The 22,512-nt window shown below is 40.0% G+C and overlaps 1 protein-coding gene across 1 annotated transcript in view; it reads right to left on the bottom strand.

Annotated features, from left to right (window-relative positions):
* Window positions 1–22,512, bottom strand: part of wnt9a (wingless-type MMTV integration site family, member 9A) — an 83,843-nt gene that overhangs the window by 27,340 nt on the left and 33,991 nt on the right. Inside the window, exon 3 of the mRNA XM_069922136.1 lies at window positions 17,600–17,865. Coding sequence (XP_069778237.1) covers window positions 17,600–17,865 — 266 coding nt within the window. The remainder of the gene's footprint in view (window positions 1–17,599; window positions 17,866–22,512) is intronic.

Here is a 22,512-nt window from a genome sequence, read left to right as displayed (position 1 = left end):
GTCCATAATCAATGTTAATGTGCTTTCATACAGAAATGAGAATTCGTGTGCGGCTCATCAGTGAAACGCTTGAATTAATAGACTAGACACTTGCCAGAAATAGTGAATTTAAGGAAGAACAAAAGATTGTGAAACCTTACCATAGTAGTCGGATGATAATAAACTTGAACTTAAAGCAGTTGGGAGATGAAAGCACTAAATATAAAGTAAATTAATGAGATGCGGAGTAAATGAGTACCAAATAATTTGGGCATCTCAGGCTCCCAAGCTCAGCCTAAACTTGAGAAAGCATTTGGAGTGTGGACTGCCAATAATTTAAATCGCAAATTAAGAATGAGTCTCTTTTACACTTGGACTTGTACCTTTTAGGATTGGTCTTTTTTCCCCTCAGAGATGGTGTACTCAGGAAGAGAAAGGAAATTAGTTTTCCTTGACCAATTCATTGTAAGGAAGGCTTCGACATCAGACTCCTCTTAATTACATCCTTCTCACTCAAGACAGATCTTTAGAACTCACTGAGAGTATTTCTGGGCATTCAATCCAGAGCATTTATGTTGCATTCTAATTGTTTATGCCAGACCTTGCACACTTAAGATTTAATTAAGTGAGAGGAGGAAACAAAACAGAAGAAACAGACCAAAGGAATTATTCAGATTGATGAGAAATCAACCAAAAAAAAACCCAACTATGATTGAGGTGAAGAAAAAGAAAAACAGAAGCACAGGAATGATGGACAGATGGAAATATGGAATGGAGAAGAGAATAAGAACTGACTGGAGGTAGAACAATGAAGAACAAAAATATTTTATGATCTAAATTAGATACCAAGGGGAAATGTATAGACAGAACAAATGAAAACAAATTCACAGCAGTTAGAATGGAAATGAGTAAAACAAAGCAAGAAAATGTATAAAATAAAAATGGGAGCAGAAGAACAAATAGGAAAGAAATTTTAAAACTATCAGGTAAGAGTACAGATAGAAACAGGAGAAGGGGCAGAAGAGAAAAGGAAGCAGAAAAAGTTCTCGCTACCAGCTCCAACGTTAAATTTCATGTTCTGATTTTATACACTCACCCAACTTCTTTGAAAAATGATCATTTACTCTTTCAGTCTCTCTAAGCATTGGACACTGGTATAAGGCAGCACTGCCAGGATAGATAGCTCATGTGAACTAGCTAATCATTTTCTGAGGTGACGCAAAATTGAGATACCCAGGATGAGATTAAAAAAATAACAGAACTACTTTTGTATTATCATCACGTCTAACAGTTCAGACACCTGGCTTTATGTCAGATGGTCACGGGTTCTAGTCCCACCCCAAGGTTTTAAACAAATAATTCAGACTGGCTCTTTTAGCCACGTGCTATTGTAATAAAACAGAAAATGCTATAATACTCACCATGTCAGGAACATTGGTGGAAAAGAGAAAGAGTTAATGTTTCGAGGCCATGACTCTTAATCAGTTCTAATGAATGACTGTCAATCTGAAACATTGGCCTGGAAATAGCTATATTACATTTTAATGGCATCAAAATATATAGTCTGTCCCCGAAAGCCACTTTTAAAGGCCCTATAAACAGCTCAATCTTCAATTGTGACATTCAACTGCAAGACTGTTTAATGCCATGCTGTGCATGTGTCAGCACACACTATTGTTTTGATCAATTACATATTTTTGCATGTGCCAGCATTTAATCAAGCAGCTAAGACATTAACAGACAGTCCTTAAAAGGGACATATACAAGTCATATTTTTCTAGCTGAAGGGGAGACAAAAAGATAGGGCAGAGAATTTTAAAAAAGACAGAAGGGAAGAATTTATTGCAGGGAGTTTGGGCATTATGGTTAATGAAATTCATGCCAGGAAGGTCTACATTTAAGTTTTAAATAGTAACCCTTCCATCCCCCACAGAGGTAAAGCCTAAATATGTCATTCAGTTTTCTTTATTTCCTCCATTTGAATCTAAATGGAAGGGAAACCTTTTCAAGAGCAGCACCTTTTCTTTTTCGATTTTTTTTAAACATGAAATTTCACATCTGAAAATACAGAGTGCATGTGGATGGATACACGTTAAAATTCAAAAGGATACATTACACTTAAATAATATCATTTCATCTAAGGGACTCCACATTTTAATCAAACAGTTATTGTATTGATATTATATTATTTTATTATAAAAAAGGAAAATCTAAACCCACAACCAAGCAATAATCGGTTTGGCTAAAATAAAGAAGAAAGACAGAATTCTTGTCAGTGATAAATTACCTCACTTTTACCTTCATAACAAATCAAAGTTTATAAAACTAATTCAAAATGGGTCAATTTTTAATTTTTAATTTTAGCGATTCAGCGCAGAAAAAGGCCCTTCCAGCCCACAAAATCCTTACCATCCAATTAACCAACCAATTGCATACATTTTTGGAGGGTGAGATATATCTGGAGCACCCAGAAAATCTGCACTGGTCCAAGAGAGAATGTACCTATTCCTTACGGACAGCATCAGATTCGAACCTCAGTTGCTGGCACTTTAAGAGTATTGAGCTAACTGCTATACTACGCTGGCCATACTGCCCCAATCCTCAAAAGCTGCAGGCCCATGCATTGACTAATTTGATTTCTGTTGCTGCTTTTGTCCTTCAAGGGGTATCGTGGGTGGACCCATTATTCCACCCCAAAGTAGGAGAGGCATAGAGGATTAGAGGGGAAGAATCATTTTCCTGTGTCAAATGCTAAGACCAGAGGATAGAGGCTTAAGGTGAAGAGTAAGGGAATGACAGATGATCCAGAGGAAGATTTTTTTCCACTTAATCTTGAGGTCATGACCTGAGATGTTGGTGGAGTCACAACTTTTATGAAGCATCTGGATGAACCCACACATCACCATGGATAGGTCGGCATTAGCATGGTGGGCTAGAGAACCTGTGTGACAATGGCACAGGCAATGGTGCAGTGGAGACATTGAAGAGAGCAGGAAGAGAGAGAGATAATGACAATAATAATCACAGTGTGTCATTGCACCTGACACACTCCAACAATTCAGGGAAGCAAACGAGATGTGAAGGATACATGGTGCTGGGAGACCCACTGAACACTAATGGGGCTGCACTCTGACACTAGGGACATGATCATTGATGATGAGAGGAACTGCATATTTGTACTGCATCAGAGGACTGGTTTGAGGTCCGTGATTGGAGTATTTTAATGCAAGAGAAGCATCTTCATTTCCTAATTGAATGATGTGAAAATTACTTAATTGGGTGTAAGGGGTTGTTGGGTGTTGGGTTTGTGGTACTGAAATGTACCATAGAGATTTCCATTTTTTCCTCAGGAATATGGTTGTCCACACACAAATGAAAATGTGTTTTTTTTGCCCTGTATACCTTGCACATTTGAGATATAATTATTGATGAGTAGAAAATGAGGTGACATTCTACCATTTTCTTTTGTTGTTAATTTTAATTTAGACATACAGAATGGTAACAGGCCCTTCTGGCCCACAAGCCCCTGGTGCCCAATTACACCCAATTGACTTACAACCCCAGGTACATTAATTTTGAAGAGTGAGAGGAAACCATAGTCCATGCAGGACACGAGGAGAACTTACAAACTCCTTACAAATAGTGTGGGATTTGAATCCTGGTCCTGATTATTGGTGCTGAAACTGCTAACCATACTACCCCTTAAGGTTACATTGTCTTTATGGGACACAAAGTGCCATGCTAATAGCCTCTTTCCCACAAGAAAATCAATGATCCATCTTCAATGCCATGTTTCCCCTAATTCATAATCTTTTAAAACAATTTTATTGGAATTCAACGTTCTTAATTTTCATGGTGTGATTTAAAGTTTATTTGAACTTTTAATTTCAATCCCCAGTTTACAGGCCTACTCTAACCCAAACATGACAGCAATCTTTAGGCTGGTCTCTAAAACAAGTACATCAACCCACCTATCTTCCAATACATTAATGTCTCCATGTGCAATGAGCAGTAGAGTGTTTATTTAAAGACATGCAGAATTATGAAACAACCACAAGAACATATGCAGCCAGTGATGTGATATTTTACTTCTAAAATTGAGCTGAGTGTTTATCCTGCTTCTATTTATGCTAGCAGCTCAAAGGTCAAATGTTAAAGAGAAACAAATCACACACCTGTCATGGAATCTTGCTACATTAGGAACACAAGTTGGAGGTTAATAAGACCTCCAAAATGTTCCATCAATTTCTTCTAAAGGCAAAGCTCCACATTGGGAACATTTACCACACAACATTAAATGATATGAGCTCTGGGAAATTTTACGTTGTGTATTCAAGCATTTGAAATGGAGTTCAAGCTATTTAAACAAGTATTTTTTTTACATAGAACCTATTATCTGTATAACAGGGGAGAAGAGAATGACTTTCATTACCTCTTTTCTGGGCTGAGTTTCAGTTTTAAGTATAGGCCAGTGTTCCAAGAAGCTCCTCTGCCCAGTCTGAAGCTAACAAACGTTTCTTTAAAATGTTATTCTTCTATGAAGCCAAATATTCAGTTGTAGCTCCATAAGTCAACAGCAGAACAAGTCAAGTTTAAGACCTTTCCATTTATATAAATCTAACACTCAATATCAGTCTGGGTGGTGTTCAGGAAAGTAAGTAGCACCTTTACTGATAAAAAAAAAGGACATTTCCTGAACTTACATCAAGTCAAACCAAGGATAATGCAAACCTGAATTGATTTTTTTAAAACATGAAGATCCCAAGTCACAATGGATTTCTTTATTACCATCTTTCATGTATAAATATCAATTGTAATGTACACACAGCAATCTCTTCCACTATGGGAGTCATTGCAAGAGAACTTGATTAGGTCTTCACCTGCATGTGCCTTCAAGATAAAGAGGATAGAGAAACCAAAGATTGAGGCCAAGCAGCATTGATCAGCTAACTTGTCAATGGCTGAGATTAAACCTAGGATCTTCATGTAATGGTCACAGAACATTTGTTCCCTGTAGTTCATATTGGCTGTATAAAATCAATCCAGCTGGTCCCAGATCCCCCACCCTTTCCCTGTGGCCTGACAAATTCTTTCCTTTCAGATACTTATCCAGCTCCCTTTTGAACAATACAATTGAATCAGCTTCATCACGACCCCTGGCAATGACTCCAGATCCAAACCTCCAACAGTGCAAAATTATATTTTTCATTTTTGGTTCTTTTGCCAAAGATCTTCATCCCTTTATTTCCTAACCAATGGGAAATCTGTTCATTATTCACAACCGTTTAATGTATTCAAGACTGCCTCACAATTTCCTGTGTCAAGGACAACTCCAGATTCTCCATTCTATCCATGAAAGTACCTTATACCTTGAATTAGTTTGCTACATTTATTTTGTACCCTCTCCAAAGCCTGAACATCTTTCCTCCACACAATGAACTCCACTTAATATTCCATTTGTGGCCATTCCAGTCTTTTATAAAAGCTCTATAGGATTCTAACCAATATAGCTCAGTTTGAGGAACTTTGAAGTAATGTGGATCAAATTGAAGCTGAAGTAAAACTACAAAATGTAATCATATAATTTCAATTAGGTGCCTGCTCCATCAATCCATGCAGCACACAGTCAAGTACAATACTCACAATCATCCCTCTCCAAAGTATTTCTCTGTACTAACATTACCAAATGGATAAAAAGCTTAGTTAGTTTATCACAGTTTGTTGCGATTCCTGAGTGCAAATTGGCAGCCACTTTCCTCTCATTAAGATAGCAGTGGCATTTCATAAGAAGTACTTTCTATTGTGGCTTCCATATAAATACAAGTTCATTTTTTTTGTGCAATAAAGGAAATAAAGTATGCACAGAAAGAGTTATTTGCATTGGGTGGAGTACAGGGCATAGTCAGCTAACAGATGACACCACAATTTATTAGTGTGTTAACCAAGAGTAATGTCTTGAGCAAGATTGCATAGGTCTGGATGAAGGGTGTATACAATGGACAATTTGCATGTTGGCATGTTTAGATCGTGACTTTACTACGAGTAACACAGGTCTGGAATGTTTTCCTCTGAACAGATGTTGAGTGTCTGAATAATTAATTGTCTCAAACCCAAATGCAGCATGTGGAATTCTCTAAACTGCTTCGTGTCAGCTTTTTTCCCTGTATTCCAAGGTGAAATTAACTCACTGAGTGCACTATATGGTGCCGTTGAAAAGGTCTCAAAGGAATAAAGAAGACATTTTTAAAAAATAAATAATTTGCATTTATACACATCACAGAAGCTTCACAGCCATATCTCATGTAAAGCAAAGCAATAAAATCACTCTGATGCCAATGAAGTAAATATCAAGAATTATTTGACAAAGTTGGTTGGAAGAAGAAAAAGAGTTTGCTTTCATGCCTTTGGGTCATTCCAGAACACTTTAAGCAATAGAAGTTGGTTAAAAGATTTTTTTTAAATGATCTTCAAATAATTAAACAGGAAGGCAAAGCCTTGTCATCTTAATATCTCAACTAAACTGCAGCATTTCTGACAGGGCAGCACTCCCAGTCGCCCCACTAACACTCAGAGGAAAGGTATTTACTGAGCCAAGCAAAGGGTTGAATGCAATTCTCCCAATGACATTAGAAAGCACATTGGATTCAAGAGGATACATTCAAGGGTCTGGAGCAGTGGTTCTTGACCTTTTTTTCCACTCACTTATGTCATAGGTGCTCTGTGGTTAGTAAGGGATTACTTAAGGTGGTATGTGAGTGGGGAAAAAAAGGCTGCGAACCACTGGTTGAGAGTTAATTAAAAAAAAAGATGTTACTGAAGTTTCATCATCTATTACTTTTGAATGTATTATTTAAAACAGAGAAACAGATTTACATAGTGAACAAAGAACTTCATGGAGATGCATAAAAGTGTTTATAAATTACATCAATCACTATTTCCATATTCTATCTAATCATACCAAAGCACTAATTTTCTCTCTGCTCCCCAATTCCAAAGCCAACAGGTACCACATGCTCTCCTTTTTGTTTGCAGCCCATCACTTAAAATCTTGCTGAGTTAAAATCTTTCTGGAAGACCATTTAAAATAATGTCCAAAGACATTCATCTATCTACCACTTCAATGGGTTCCTGAAAACATATTCCAGGTATGTTGCTCGTTCCAAATTCCTGTTGGTTTGTCTGCAATGTTCCAAAATTATTTGGATAGATACATGGATAGGAGAGGTTTGGAGGGATGTGGGTCGCACAGGTAGGTGAGCCTTGTGTGAGTGAGACATTTTTGTCAGCCTGGGCAAGATGGGCAGAAAGGCCTGGTTCCATGCTAGGTGACTCTAATCAAACAAGGACATTAATGCCAATTCCCAAGAAAAATTGATAAAGTAAAAGAATAATTATCCATCTGAGTTCTTTTACTAAATGGTATAATAACAGTTGTTAGCATTTATAAAGAGCCTTTAAAATACCAAAAAAAAGTATCTGAAGAATGCACATCACGTTAAGAGACAAAGTGAACCAAGCCAGAAAGAGAGGTACTTTGTCCAGGGAGTGAATTTTTACAAGCCTAATGAGGTTAGGAGAGGGAGTTCAGAAATTTAGTGAAGGCATAACCCTGAATGATGGTGCACAGGAGGAGAGAATGGGAGGAACTCCGATATGTGAGAGAAGTGGGAGATGGTATAATAAGTTGTGGAAAAACTTGACAATGCGATTTGAACATATGTTTAGTATTTCACAATTGAAACATTGATCAGTCAGAAGGGAATGTGGCTCAGCAAGCATGGTGAATGAACACAATTTGATACAGGTTAGGAATTTGCCAAATTAGGACTTTGGTAACAGAGTTCTGTACCTGTTCATATTTATTAACTGTGAGAGATGCGAGGCCTGCCAGGGGAGCATTAGAATAGTTGTATCTGAAGATAACTGAAGCAAAGAGAAAGGTATAAACCAGAAATGTGACAGGTTCAGTTCACAGCTTGCTGTGCTGAATTGGCTGAGAAGCAACAGGCTGACATTAATAAATGGCCCCAGTCTTCCAGGCTGCAGAGGGAAATAAAAGTCAGCCTGCTTCCTTTCTCTGATTAATATCCAGCATCCCCAGCTATTAGGTGTGGACATGTAATGAGGGAAGGGTTGGGTTGGCTGTGATGCCTTCCATTAGAAAATAGCCTGTTGACCCTCACTGTCTGGGCTCCCACGTGAAGGCAGGATATCGATTGAGCTAATGCTGCTAGAATGAGCCAGTGCCTGAGGAGAGGAAGGAAGAAAACTGACTTGGCTGACACACAGAAAGGTGGGACATGGGCTGATCTCCAAACCTGCCAGAACACAGCTCTTTGAAATGCCCCACTCTGAGTTGCTGAATGCAAGCATGTACAGTGACTGCTGGAAAGGGGAGGAACCTATTTTAATGAAAAGCAAAAAATCTGATTGATAGCAATCCCTTTATAAGACACTGCAACCCGAGAGCATGTCCAAATGAAGAAAAACGGGCATTCTTTTACTCACCAGATGTTTCAAAACAGGAGGGAGTATTTGTCCTCTTGGCATGTATCTGTACACAGGCTTACTCATTACAACTCCTTTCATGCCAGTGCTTTAGCCTCCATAAATATCCAGGTTATGAAAGACCTCCCAGAAGCTCCTCTGTGTGCCTGGCAAAGACTTAGGATTTGTTTGCCTGAGAGTAACTGAGCTGAAAGTCCAAGGTAACTGAATTTGCATCTAACACGCCTGTCAAGGACTCCTTGCTGGAAGATCTGGGTTGTGGAATCAACATCTGGCATTGAACAGCTCCACATGATCCAGTTGTCACTTTCTGTCACTTGAGAGTTTTTGCCATTCACAATTTGGCTGCAGCTTATATTTCTTCTTTGGCTTGGCTTCGCGGATGAAGATTTATGGAGGGGGTAAATGTCCACGTCAGCTGCAGGCTCGTTTGTGGCTGACAAGTCCGATGCGGGACAGGCAGACACGGTTGCAGCGGTTGCAGGGGAAAATTGGTTGGTTGGGGTTGGGTGTTGGGTTTTTCCTCCTTTGCCTTTTGTCAGTGAGGTGGACTCTGCGGTCTTCTTCAAAGGAGGTTGCTGCCCGCCGAACTGTGAGGCGTCAAGATGCACGGTTTGAGGCGATATCAGCCCACTGGCGGCGGTCAATGTGGCAGGCACCAAGAGATTTCTTTAGGCAGTCCTTGTACCTTTTCTTTGGTGCACCTCTGTCACGGTGGCCAGTGGAGAGCTCGCCATATAACACAATCTTGGGAAGGCGATGGTCCTCCATTCTGGAGACGTGACCCACCCAGCGCAGCTGGATCTTCAGCAGCGTGGACTCGATGCTGTCGACCTCTGCCACCTCGAGTACTTCGACGTTAGGGATGAAAGTGCTCCAATGAATGTTGAGGACGGAGCGGAGACAACGCTGGTGGAAGCGTTCTAGGAGCCGTAGGTGATGCCGGTAGAGGACCCATGATTCGGAGCCGAACAGGAGTGTGGGTATGACAACGGCTCTGTATACGCTAATCTTTGTGAGGTTTTTCAGTTGGTTGTTTTTCCAGACTCTTTTGTGTAGTCTTCCAAAGGCGCTATTTGCCTTGGCGAGTCTGTTGTCTATCTCGTTGTCGATCCTTGCATCCAATGAAATGGTGCAGCCGAGATAGGTAAACTGGTTGACCGTTTTGAGTTGTGTGTCTGAGCAGCTTATCTAATGCAATACAAATTGCATCACCTCTGAAATGCCCTGTGACATTTTGAGGATATGCAAGTACCTTCTTTCTACAAATGCGCTAAGGCAAACTTTCATAGTGGCAGAGGTTTTGTGCTTCAAGTGGAAGCTGCATTTTGAGGAAAATGAAATACTTATCCATTTGTGAATTTAATGTTCTCTTTAACATACACTCTACAATTATAAAACAGGCAGATGTAAATTTATAACACCAATTGCAAGAAGGTTGTTTTCCACTGAGTTTAAGTGAAATAAGGATATGGGTTCAGGGTAAAAATTGAGATGTTTAAAGGGAACATTAGTGGGGGGGACTTCTTCATGCAGAGAGTGTGGAATGTGTGGGAAGAGCTGCCAGCTGAACTTGTGAATTCTAGTTTGATATTGATATTTAAGGAAAATGTGGACAGGTACATGGATAAGAGGGGTATGGAATGCTATGGTCTGGGTGCATGTCAATAGGATTAGGAATATTTCGACATAAGCTGAAGGGTCTATTTCTGTAGTTCTACCTCTGCTTATCTCCTGTCTCAGATTTCCCCTTTCTTGCAATCCCAGTCTGATTGCAAAATTGCTTTCAATCTACCAGCTTCAACACAAGCGCCTCAGTTGACTGAAGGTCAAGTACTATATGCCCCAAATTAAGATGCCCGCAGCAAGATCCAGACTCCTTAGAAGGAACTTTGTAGCCCTTGTACATGGAATGGAGGACTACATAATCTTCTGTTGGAAGGCTTTATATACTGGAAGTACATATTAGGAATTTGTTTTTGTGTCTGAATTCCCAATGTACACAAAGCCCCATACCAGCAGTGCGGAAACTAAAATTTACTCCATATTCCTTTCAGATCTAAGCCCTGAGTTCATTTCCAATGCAAACACAAAAAGCAAACAAAGGAGCATAAGGACTGGAAGAAACCAGGGCTGGCTCATCCCAAAAGTTAAAGCTCCTCTGCCTTCAAATACACTTAATCATTGAGTTCAAAATGTGTGCATGGGTAGAACTGCTTTGTGTTTTGTTTCAGAGAGAAAAGTTCCGTTTTCCTTAACACAAGGGAATGTCTGGTAGTGTGTGGCGGCAGACTATTACACAAGAATCAAACAAGGATTCAGTCTCAGTGAAGAGAAAAGTCTTGAGGGGTAGATTTTCAACTTTGTTTAAAACCAGTATTGTGGATCTAAAACCAGTTAAAAGAATCAAACTTTTACACATGGCGATAGATTTTGTCCCATCTTTCGACTCACTAACTATTTTTTTAAAAACTATTTCTGGGTTCTTATGCTTAATATCAATCAGTTTCTTTTGGAGTTTAGCTATTCATTATCTCTTAATGCTGAGCTAGTTGATAATGTGGTGTTTAAAACTAGAGGGCATTGGTTTAGGGTAAGGCGGAGAATGGGGCGGATTAAAGGTTCAGAGTGGAACTGATGAGGATTTTTTCACCATGAGTAGCCAGCATCTGAAACATTTTGACAAGTATGTGGTGGAGGCAAATACTCTCACTACATTATTAAGTATCAAACTGAAGGAATAGAAAGCACTCCAGACAGATTTTAACCATGGGGAGGGGTGTGTAGGGAGAGGATTCTAATCATAAATTTTTACAAAATTCATGAGGCCTTGCAGGTAAAAATCCACAAAGATGGGAATTGGAAGACTTCCAAAGAGCTAGGATACAAAATAAATCATTCCTAAAATGCAGTCCATTACAACAGCATGATGGGGGAGGGAGGAAAGGCACAGTTTATGCATTTAGGTCTTGGAGTGAGACTGAAACCCTCATCTTCTAAATCAGAAGCTGGAAATCTACCAATTGGGATTCATTAGGAATAGAAAGACAGCCATGAATAAATATATGGTGGAGAGGACTCTATGGACTGACTCAACTCTATAATGACCTGAAATGTCCCACCCTGTGTGCTAAGAATTCTGGAATATATTACCATTTATCAGTACATAATAAAAAAAACAATTACATGTCTCAAATTTTATTGGATTCATATGTGCTCTTTAAAATGTAAAGGAATTAATAAAAGACATGATTTTTAAAAATGTAAACATCACAGGATATATTTCTGGAATAACTAAAAGGCACAGATCAGAACCAGCCTTCCTGAAAAATAGCCAAAAAGAAGCTTCAGAACTGTTGCCAGGGAAAAAAAAAGCATATATTGGAGATTATAGAATGTTCCAGGGCAGTAAATGGACCACAGGTGTCTTATATGCTATGTTCTCCACCTGCTCCACCCTGCACTATTATATCTCCTGCGTAATGCTCAGGGTAGTCCTGAACATTCACGGCAAGAATGGAACAGTGCGCAAGGTTCCTTGTGCCAAAGTGGAACCAGGCATGACCTTGTTCCATGCTCAGTTTAAGTAGTTTCACAGGTACATCCAGAGTTCAGTTGTCACTTTTAGACTGAGCAGTAAATTCCCAGCTAATCATAGTGGTCAGTTTCTATCAAAAAGACCACAGCAGCCCCACAAACTGTCCAGTGTGTTGTACATGCTCTTGTACTTCAAATAAATTCTGTAGTCTTGTGAGGAATGGAGGATCAGGAGTCTGGAAACTGGATCACCCCCAAATCAAGACAGGATGTATGTGATTACTCAACATTTCCATCACTGTACACAAGGCCACTGGCAACTGGATGAACGTATTTTCACTCTTCCTAACCCACATAAATCATAGCAGAGCCCATTGCATGCACCTACCACTAAACTGCTGCCCTATAATCACTTGTTGATTACTCGGAAGAAACCAGCTATGGATGAGGTGGGAAGATGCCAGCATATAACCATATAACCACTTACAGCACAGAACAGGCCAGTTCGGCCCTACTAGTCCATGCCGTAGCAAATCCCCACCCTCCTAGTCCCACTGACCAGCACCCGGTCCATACCCCTCTAGTCCCCTCCTATCCATGTAACGATCCAGTCTTTCCTTAAATGTAACCAATGATCCCGCCTCGACCACGTCTGCCAGAAGCTCATTCCACATCCCCACCACCCTCTGCGTAAAGAAATTTCCCCTCGTGTTCCCCTTATAATTTTCCCCCTTCAATCTTACACCATGTCCTCTAGTTTGAATCTCCCCCTTTCTTAATTGAAAAATCCTATCCACTTTTATTCTGTCTGTCCCTTTTAAAATCTTAAACACCTCTATCAAGTCCCCTCTCAATCTTCTACGCTCCAGAGAAAAAAGCCCCAGTCTGCACAACCTTTCCCTGTAACTCAGACCCTGAAATCCTGTCAACATTCTCGTGAAAGCAATTTTAAATTCTGGAGAACTTCTGCTCCTCTTAGTTCCATGTTTTATTTTAATTCTCTATGCTGTCAAGACCTGCTTTCAATTGTTTCAGTCTATGCTTTGAAGGTTTTTTTCAAATGAGGTTGAGTGTTAAGAGTTTAAAGAGTAACAATGAAGAAGAGCTTCACACTAAAAATCAGGATAATAGATTCAAAAGTTTACTTTTAATAACCACCCTAGACTGAATGTGGAATACACTTAGCCCAAATTTTATTATACAGACAGCACAGTTACAGGCCAATTCAGCCCTACGAGTCTGGGCTGCCCATTTTGCACCCAATTTACCGACACCCCTGTACATTTTTGAAGAGTGGAAGGAAAACCCACACAGACACGGAGAGAACGTACAAACTACTTACAGACAGTGCAGTATTCAAATCCAGGTCCGGTCCCAAGCACTGGCACTGTAAAGGTGTTGTGCTAATTGCTATGCCAACCTTGCCATTTAAGTGGAAGGAAATTTACAGTCTGTGTGCACAAATAGCTATTAGATCTATAATTATGCAAGAAGAACCCATACAAATGTTAAATATTGTCCCAAACTTCTCTCCAATATGTCAACCAATGTGACATTAACTGTATTTTTGTAATATTCTATTGTAAAGGCTGGCCCCTTAAATTAGAATGTTTTACCCATTTTTCACTTGCAAAATGAGAAAACTAATCTAATTTTAGTTTAGGGTGATTTCTGATGTACTTCCAGTAGTAACAACCTATAGATGCTTTGGAGAAAGATTGGGTTTTCAGCACAGTCCTAAAGGGCTGAATGGCCTTGCCATGCTCCTATTTTTGTAAGAGAGGTCTCTAATTGCCTTCTCTTTAGTTTACCACTACAACCCAAGTGAATTAATGACACCTAGAGTTAAGCGATTTATTCTCTGTCACTTTAATCCGCCTCTTACATGTCACAAATTTAACATGTTCCCTCCACCCATATAGTCATTTGCCCTCAATGTATTAGTGTACCTGGTCTCTGCTTTGCTCTGTGTGTGTGTGTGTGTGTGTGTGTGTGTGTGTGTGTGTGTGTGTGTGTGTGTGTGTGTGTGTGTGTGTGTGTGTGTGTGTGTGTGTGTGTGTGTGTGTGTGTGTGTGTGTGTGTGTGTGTGTGTGTGGTCTGGGATTTGGTAAAGAGGGAGTGGGAGGAGTTGATATTGAGCTGGAATAATTCTCACAAGGGGAGACAGAAAATTAGACAGGTGACCTACACACTGCACAGGAAGTGAGTGGAAATGCATGTCTGAGGGTTGTAATAGAAGAACCTACAAGATGGGGAACAAAGAGCTCTAAATGATTCAGACCAAAGTGGAAACTGGAACCATTCCCTTTGCTTCCCCCCACCCCCCCGCCCCGTCTCACTGAATGCATTCAGAATAGACACTTTACAAGCCCCGCATTAGCATAATTTTTTTTTTTTTAAAGCTGCATTAGGTTCTCTTCTACTACAAAAGAAAATGGCTTGGCAAATGTCGGGCTTTATTGAAGTCACCTGCAAATTGTGAAGTCCCATCGTGATGCGTAAATCCAGGAGTGGCCTTGTATCTAGTGTTTAAAGACGGACATGTGAATTCCAGAAAATCTTTCTAGTAAGTGTTTGCATTTTTAGACTGATGGGATGGTGCAAAGATATTTCCGGACATAGGGGCTCCAGTTCCTGCACATGACGTCACCACAGAACCATGGTACACTACAGCACAGAAGCCAGCCCTTCAGCCTATCTAATCTATGCCAAACCATTATTCTGTCTAGTCCCAATGACCTGCACCCATACCATGGCCCTCCATCTATGTTCCTATCCAAATGTTTCTTAAATGTCAAAATCAAGCCCACATTTACCACTTCAGCTGGCAGCTCATTCCACACTCTCACCACTCTCGCTTGAAGAAGTTCACCCTAACATTCTCTTTAACATTTTATCTTTCATCTTTCACCCATGACCTCTAGTTTTGATTCACCTAACTTCAGCAGAAAAAGCCACCATTTCCTCTAAATACGCCCTGTATAATTTTGTATACCTCTATCAAATACCTAATTCTCCAACCCTCTGGGGAATAAAGTCCGAACCAATTTATTTTTTTTCCTGTAACTCAATTACTTAAACCCAAGCAACATCATTGTAAATCCTCTCTGGATTCTGTCAGTTTTATTGATAGCTTTCCTGTAGTCAGGTGACCAAAACTGCACATAACTACACCTTTCAGTGTGATGGCTTTAAAGACACTTTAATCATTCTGGCATGCAAAGGCAGACAGTGACACAAGAACATCTCCTGAAAGAAATCCCATGGTGATGTGGAAATCCAGGAGATGCCATATATCCCCTGTTTAAAGATGGACATGTGTATTCTAGAAAATCTTCCTAGTACATGCTTGTGTTTTTAGACTGATGGAATAATGCAAGGACCCTGATGGGCATAGGGATCCCAGTTCCTGTACAGTTCCAGAAAATCCTATGATGGTGTTTGTACCTTTCAATTAATCTTAATGCAGGGTCCTAATATCAAAAACAGGAAGGGTTTTTTTTGGTGAGACTCTCGTCTTGAAGTTAATAGATTGTGAATTTCAGACACTTTCAAGGGAATTGTCTTATTTCAATCTTGAATTTTACATTTTTAAAAATGTTTTAAATTTGGACATACAGCCTGGCAACAAGTCCTTACGGCATACAGAAATGTGCTGCCCAATTACGTTTTGAATAGTGGGAGGAAACCGGTGCACCTGGAGGAAACCCATGCAGACACAGGAAGGCGTACAAACTCTTTGCGGATTCCAACTCGGTCCTGGTTGCTGGCATTGTAACAGTGCACTAACCACTACGCTAACTGTACCACCCTGTTGTCCAAGGCACAGGACGAGAAATTAGATATAATTTCCAAAATCTCAGAATCCCTCTTCTCTTCCCCCCCACCCCACCTCTCTCACTCCTCCCTGCCAACCTTTTGATTTGGGTGTCTGTCTGACATTCAAGAAGAAGGGCACATGCCCAAAAGGTTGGCTACCTTTGACTTTCAAATGACCTGCTGTGTTTCTCCAACACTTCTATGTATTGCACATCAAATTAATCTTAGTGCCTTTTGAGGGGGAACAAAGCCCCAACCTGTGTCTGAACCCTATTTGTGAGACATTGCTGCCCATTGTATAGGTCACCTACTTTGCTGCATGGTAACCCATGGCCTTTCAAAGAAAGTGAATTTCTTTATAATGTTTAGGACCAGGGCATTGCTGACAAGGCTGGCATCTATTGCCCATCCATCTTTGCTCAAGCTTTTACTTGAACCACTGCAATCTTAGTGGTTTTTGATCGACTTGAATGCCCCGTTTGAAATACTCTCCATTTGGCTGAATTAGTGTATTTATGCATTCATGATTTATTTTCCCAAGGCATTTTTGTGTTTGTTTTCATTTTCATGACATCCCTGGGATCACATCATTCATTTTCAAATACCCTGAGATATTGGTCTCAGCATTGATTTGCGTATCCCTGTGAATCTAAATTTGAAGGAAACTGGGGAAACCCAATCAGAAATGGGTTCAGGTTAACCCATACCCAAGTATGTGGTTCCTCAGTTCCTGGCTTTATCGCTGAACAAGAGCTGCTCATGTTCATTGTCTAAAAATATGATAACTGTGAAGGAGGAGTGGGTGAGAATTTGTCAATTTTTAATGAGACAGCACAGTTGATGGCCATTCTTGCCATTGAAAACAGTGTCGCCCAATTACACCCAACTAATCTACCAATCCTGTGTGTTTTGGAGGGTTGGAGGAAAATGGATCACCCTGGGAAATCCCCACGCAGGTCACAGGGTGAATGCACGAACTCCTTTCAGACTGTGTCAGATTTGAACTGGGATTGATGGTGCTGGAATGCAGGACAGCGGCTGCAGGCCAGCACTGTATCGGCGATCCTCACAAAGGAAAGTGACAGAGAGAAGAAATGAGCTGGGAGAGAGGCGTGAAATATAAGAATGAGGTGGGCATGGCAATATAGTGTGGTCATCCTCAGGGCCCCAAATGTTAGAAGCGAGACTGGGAAGGTGGAGGGAGTCAGTCCCATGTTAAATTAATGGCCCAAGAATGATACAGAGTTCCAATTCATCCCTGTATTATTAAAACTTTGTTCTCATTGTGCACAGACTTGCATCAGGGAATGCTGCATCACTCCATGTGGGACTTCAGTGTCCAAGTTCTGGAGTGATCCAAAGCAAACCAGATTGGTTTTCATATCGTTTCATACTTGGTAAACATAATTTTTAATTATACAACTACACAACAAAATAAAACATAGCCTTGTACAATCAAATTTCTGGGGTCACAAACTTAACATTTGTTTAAATTGGTCCTTCCAAGTTTGGGAATTACATTATACACAAGCAAAGACATTCTTGGAAAACTGCAGAGCAAGTAGAATTACTCATTCAACCTCTTGAACCTGAAGTGTCAGTCTATCTGATGTATACATTTGGGGTTGGATGAATAAATTATTAGTAATTACTAATGACCATAATGAACAATAATAGAGTTGCTTCCAAGATAATGTTGACCAAGATCACTTCAAAATTCACCAGAATTGTACTGCCGTCATGAAGGACCACTCACCTTGACTCCAACATTGGTATTGTGCAGATCTACACGTGCTCGTAAATCTTTGTTGGATTTCTTCTGTCCCATGAACTCCTTGACGAATTTGTTGCTGTACTTGAGATTGTCCCCGCAGCCTCCCCACTGCCAGGCTTCCCGGTTTTCCAAGTCAGGAGCTTCGTCACAGGTGCATCGCTCCATCCGACCAGCACTGCAAGCCTTGGCCAGGGCATGAGTCAGTCCAGCGGAAGAGATGGCATACAAGAAGGCAGTCTCTTTAAAGCCTAAAAGTGAAAGAAATTTAAAGATTTTTTCCCCGTCAAGAAAGTACCGTGACATAGCTTTTCCCATATTTCATTTTTTATCTTTATGTTTAGATCTTGTTGTTGAACATACACAGTGTCATTTTCTCCCCTTTTCCCCCCTCCCTTCCCTCCCTCCTTCCAACCCCCCTCCAAACCCATCAAATACAATAAACACGAGGTTACGCATGATACAATATAATTGGTTACACAGGCTATATATCACGCCCCAAAAGTTAAATAAATGGGACCCAACAGTATCAGACAGATGTTTTCACTGTAAGAAGGAAACGGGAACAACAGTACATGTGATTTGGGCATGTGAGAAAGTGGAAAAGTTTTGGGAAGATCTAAATCAGGTATTAAATAAAATCACAAAAAGCAACATACCAAAAAATCCAGAGATATTTCTTCTAAGTAATATAAGAAGTAAAGAATTAGGCCTCAAACTAGATGAAGCACAAAAAAGATTTATTATGATAGCCTTAGCTGTAGCAAAAAAATGTATAATGTCAACCTGGAAATCAGAAGAGAGCCTGAGAGTACAGCAATGGTACATAGAAATGAATACATGTATTCCATTGGAAAAAAAATAACATATAATTTAAAGATTAAAGTCACATTATTCAAACAAATTTGGGAACTGTTCATGGAACACAACAGAGAGGGCCTACCGCGGATCTCCACCCCCTAAAATGACAGAATGAGAAGACGACGAAATGAACTGACCCAGTGTGTAAAAGTAGATGACACAATTTTGTCGTTTATTTTCATTGTGTGATGATATTGTTTAATGGGTTTATTGTATCGTATGTGTTGAACGTTTAGTGGGTAGGGAGGGGGGTGGGAAGGAGGGAGGGAAGGGAGGGAGGAAAGGGGAGAAAATGACACTGTGTATATTAAAGAGGGAAATGTTTGTGTGTATTTTGGTTAATATGGTTCATAGTGTGAAAAATGTTAAAAAAAAGAAAGTACCGTGATTTAGAGTGGAAAGTCAAAATGATTAAGATGGAGGGCAAAGGATCTAAGAGTTGGCAGTAAGTTACACTGCATGGAAATGCACCCTGCGGCTCATCAAGTCCACACCAACCTTCAAGATCTCTTTTACTCTCATCCAATGTTATTCTCCTTTCATTTTTTTTAAATTTAGAAATTCAGCATGGTAACAGGCCTTTCCAGGCCATGCTGCCCAAATACGCAGTACATTTTGAAGGGTGGGAAGAAATTGGTGCACCCGGAGGAAACAGGAAGTATATATAAACTCCTTACAGACAGTGCCAGATTCAAACCCAGGTCACTGGCGCTGTAACACCATTGAGCTAACCGCTATGCTAACTGTGCCTGCAGCATTCCGATGAGCTCTGCCCAGATTCAACCAGTACACTTGCCTACATACTAGGGGTGATTTATTTACAAGCCAGCGTATCTATGGCACCTGGGAGGAGACCCTAGCATGGGAGGAAGTAGAAACAATGTGTGAACCTCACACAGGCAGCATTGGAAGGCAGGACAGAACCCAGGTTACCCGAGCACTACTATTAACTGTATTATTTTCCATTTTTATGGTTTAAAAGCAGAGTGAAAGTGTGAGATGCGAAGAGTTAAAGGAATTATTTTTTAATTTCAAATTGATCTCACAGGCCTGTCTTTCACAAGCTTATGTAATGGTGTACTGGAACACAAAGGAAATTAGGCTGACATGTCTCACTGCCTGATTTTCTTTTCACATGCTTAATTGATGTCCCACCTCCCCTCTCAGATGGATGTAAAAGATCCCATGACAACATCTTGAAGAAAAGTTCTCTGGCCCTCCTGGTAATTATTTATTCAACAACTGATATCATTGAAACAAATCATCTGCCAATCATATGAGAAATTTTGTTGTTTGCCATGTATAGTCCATTGAAAGGATTTAATTGGCTCTTGGAGAGTCCCCAAGACCAACTGCTACATTAACCACAGGGCAGCACGCTTAGTGTAGTGGTCAACGTGATGCTATTACAGTGCCAGTGACCTGGGCTTGAATCCAGTGCTGTCTGCAAAGAGTTTGTATTCTCCCTGTGACCTGGGTGCTCCGGCTTCTTTTCACCATCCAAAATTGTACAGGGATGTAGGGCAATACCAGTTTAAATGGCCGGAATTGGTCTCTAACATGCTGTAAATAATCCTTTTTCTTTTAATTTAAATGTAGATGAGAAAGGTGTGCATTGGTTGATGTTAAAATAATAAAGTTCAGAGGAAGAAAATGGTATAGAAATCTGAGGCACGCATCAAGAAATATCTCATTATATCACTGGCTCCCTCGAAGAAGGCAAGAAAAAAATTTATGATAGTTGAGAGTCTATCTAATCACAGGACATCTGATGCAATTGTTGGAGTCTCCAAATGATGTACATTCCTCCACATGCAAGGTCCAAAACCTCAGCTGTGATCCCAGGAAAGGTATGGGGTAAAGCTCAAACTTTCTCTTTGCCCAAATAGCGAGAGGTGGTTGGTAGTATAAGTGGTCTCAGTATAAGCTCGCGGGCAAGGATATCTTCATAAAGAGAAGTCTATGAAAAATGCTTCCATGGAATAAGGTGGTAATTGATAGTGGTATTTGTTTCAATATGTAGAGGCATTTTAGAAAATCGTTTGGGATATGTGCAACACGTTTAGCAGGAGCAAGTGACTCCAAAATTCAATTTAGAAGCTCCATCAGCAAGATTTTCCTCATGCCAGGTCTAGATTATGGTAGAGTAGCTGATTGAAATTGATTAACCCCATTACTAGTTTCTCTTACTACCAAGGTAGAAAAGGTCAATAATTGGTCTTCATTCTTCTAATTATTCTGTAAATAAAGTATCTTCAGCCCCAGGCGTGTAAGTGTGTCCTCATTGAGTACAAGGAAGTGAGTTATTCCCTTAGCAATTATACTGTCTTGATCTCAGTGCCACGGTCAGTAGGGTAAACTTAATTGTCACCTTCAAGCAATACAGTACAGCCTTCTAGATCTCATCCCACACCCTGCACCATGTTATGGAAAGAAATTGTATCTACTCCCTGAAGGCCCCAATGTGGGACTTGCATCACAGCCCATGGAGTTAAATGACAAGAGAACTCCAACACCTTGGCATGGTGGTGTCGTTATGGAATCAAGTATTGCTCGTTCATTGGTTTATGGGTATTTTATCTTTTAATGTTTTGACCTCCTCAATTAATTGTGACATGGATCTTTAAAAAACATTGAGTCCATGTCACATTGGGTCCAAAAACTGCAAAGATGTCAAAGATAGTAGCCCAAAGAGGGAATAAGGAAAAGAAAATCCTGTCCGATAGATCTTGAGATAAAGAAAGTTTGTGCTTATTTCAAGGGAATATTTCAATGTGGATAAATCAATTAAAATGTTTTGCATGAGTGGTACTAAGCAACAGCTACTCTTTAACCAAGGTAACATTGCTATTTGCAGATAGAAATTGTTACAGGCAGCATAAAGTATGGTAAGGTTTGTTACAAAACTTGCTCTGAGAATCAAGTTTGATTCCTGCTTGAACTGAGGGATTGAAAGTTCCCTCTCTCTCTTTTCCCCTCTTTCTTCCTCTTGTCTGGTATGTATATGATCATGGGTAGTCTCTATTCCAGTTCCACACAGCCACGAGTACACAACATCAATCAGCACAGAAATATTGCTCAGTTGGCAACCTCTATGACTTGGGCCCCAACAGATGGCTGGTGCAGTAAACTAAAATGTCACAAGAGTGCAGCAAGCAATGCTCCTAGGTTTTGAGAAGAGGCAGTGAGGGGGGCATTAATGACCAGATTTGCTATGCTGTTATGTAACCCAGCCCTGTGAATGTTCCAAGGGAGACCCATGATCCTCATTCTGTAGGGTCCTAAGAACATTTTGACATGGAGTAACTGACCCAGATACAACACAGAACAAATAGAAAAATAAGAGTCAAAGGGAAAATAAAGGACACACTTGATAGCAGAAAAACCAGAGGGAAACAAGATCAGAGAACACACATGGGACGCCTATCATATCAGTTCAAACTATTGAATGAGGATTGAATTTGAGAAGGTGATGAGGTTTGGTTTGCTAAATTATTTGTTTCTATACCCTGGGGATGTTCCTTGCCTTTTTGTGACAAAACCAAACAGCATTATAGGACCCTACAATCAGTTCTATAGTAGAGTTTCAATCAGGCCCAAAGAAATGTTTTGCAGATGTTGAAATTTTAAAATAAACATATTCATTGGAAATACTAGCAAAAATAAAATAATAAATCAGATGGCATCATGAGATATTAATACAATTTCTCTCTCCACAGATGTGGTCTGACCTGCAGAATTCTTCCAACATCTTATTTTAATATTCAAGAATGTTTGCCCTGCATCTAGTCCACGTTGTAGCTGCCCAAATCCTTGGTTTAACAGCACTGAAGCAGGATAGTGAACCATTCCCTTGCCAGAGCTCCTCACTCACAGGAAGGAAATCTTCTTTTGCTCATCAAACAAAAAAAAGATGGGATCCCAATTAATGACAGCCATTTTTCTGCCTGAATAATTAATGTGCTGCCTTCTCTTTTACTGAACATACTGATCTATTTAAAAATAACGCATCTGCCAAAAGCAAGATATTTGTCACA

The sequence above is a fragment of the Narcine bancroftii genome, chromosome 2 (assembly GCF_036971445.1).
Source record: "Narcine bancroftii isolate sNarBan1 chromosome 2, sNarBan1.hap1, whole genome shotgun sequence".
NCBI classification, from domain to species: Eukaryota; Metazoa; Chordata; class Chondrichthyes; order Torpediniformes; family Narcinidae; genus Narcine; species Narcine bancroftii.
This window is presented reverse-complemented; position numbering and strand designations above follow the sequence as displayed.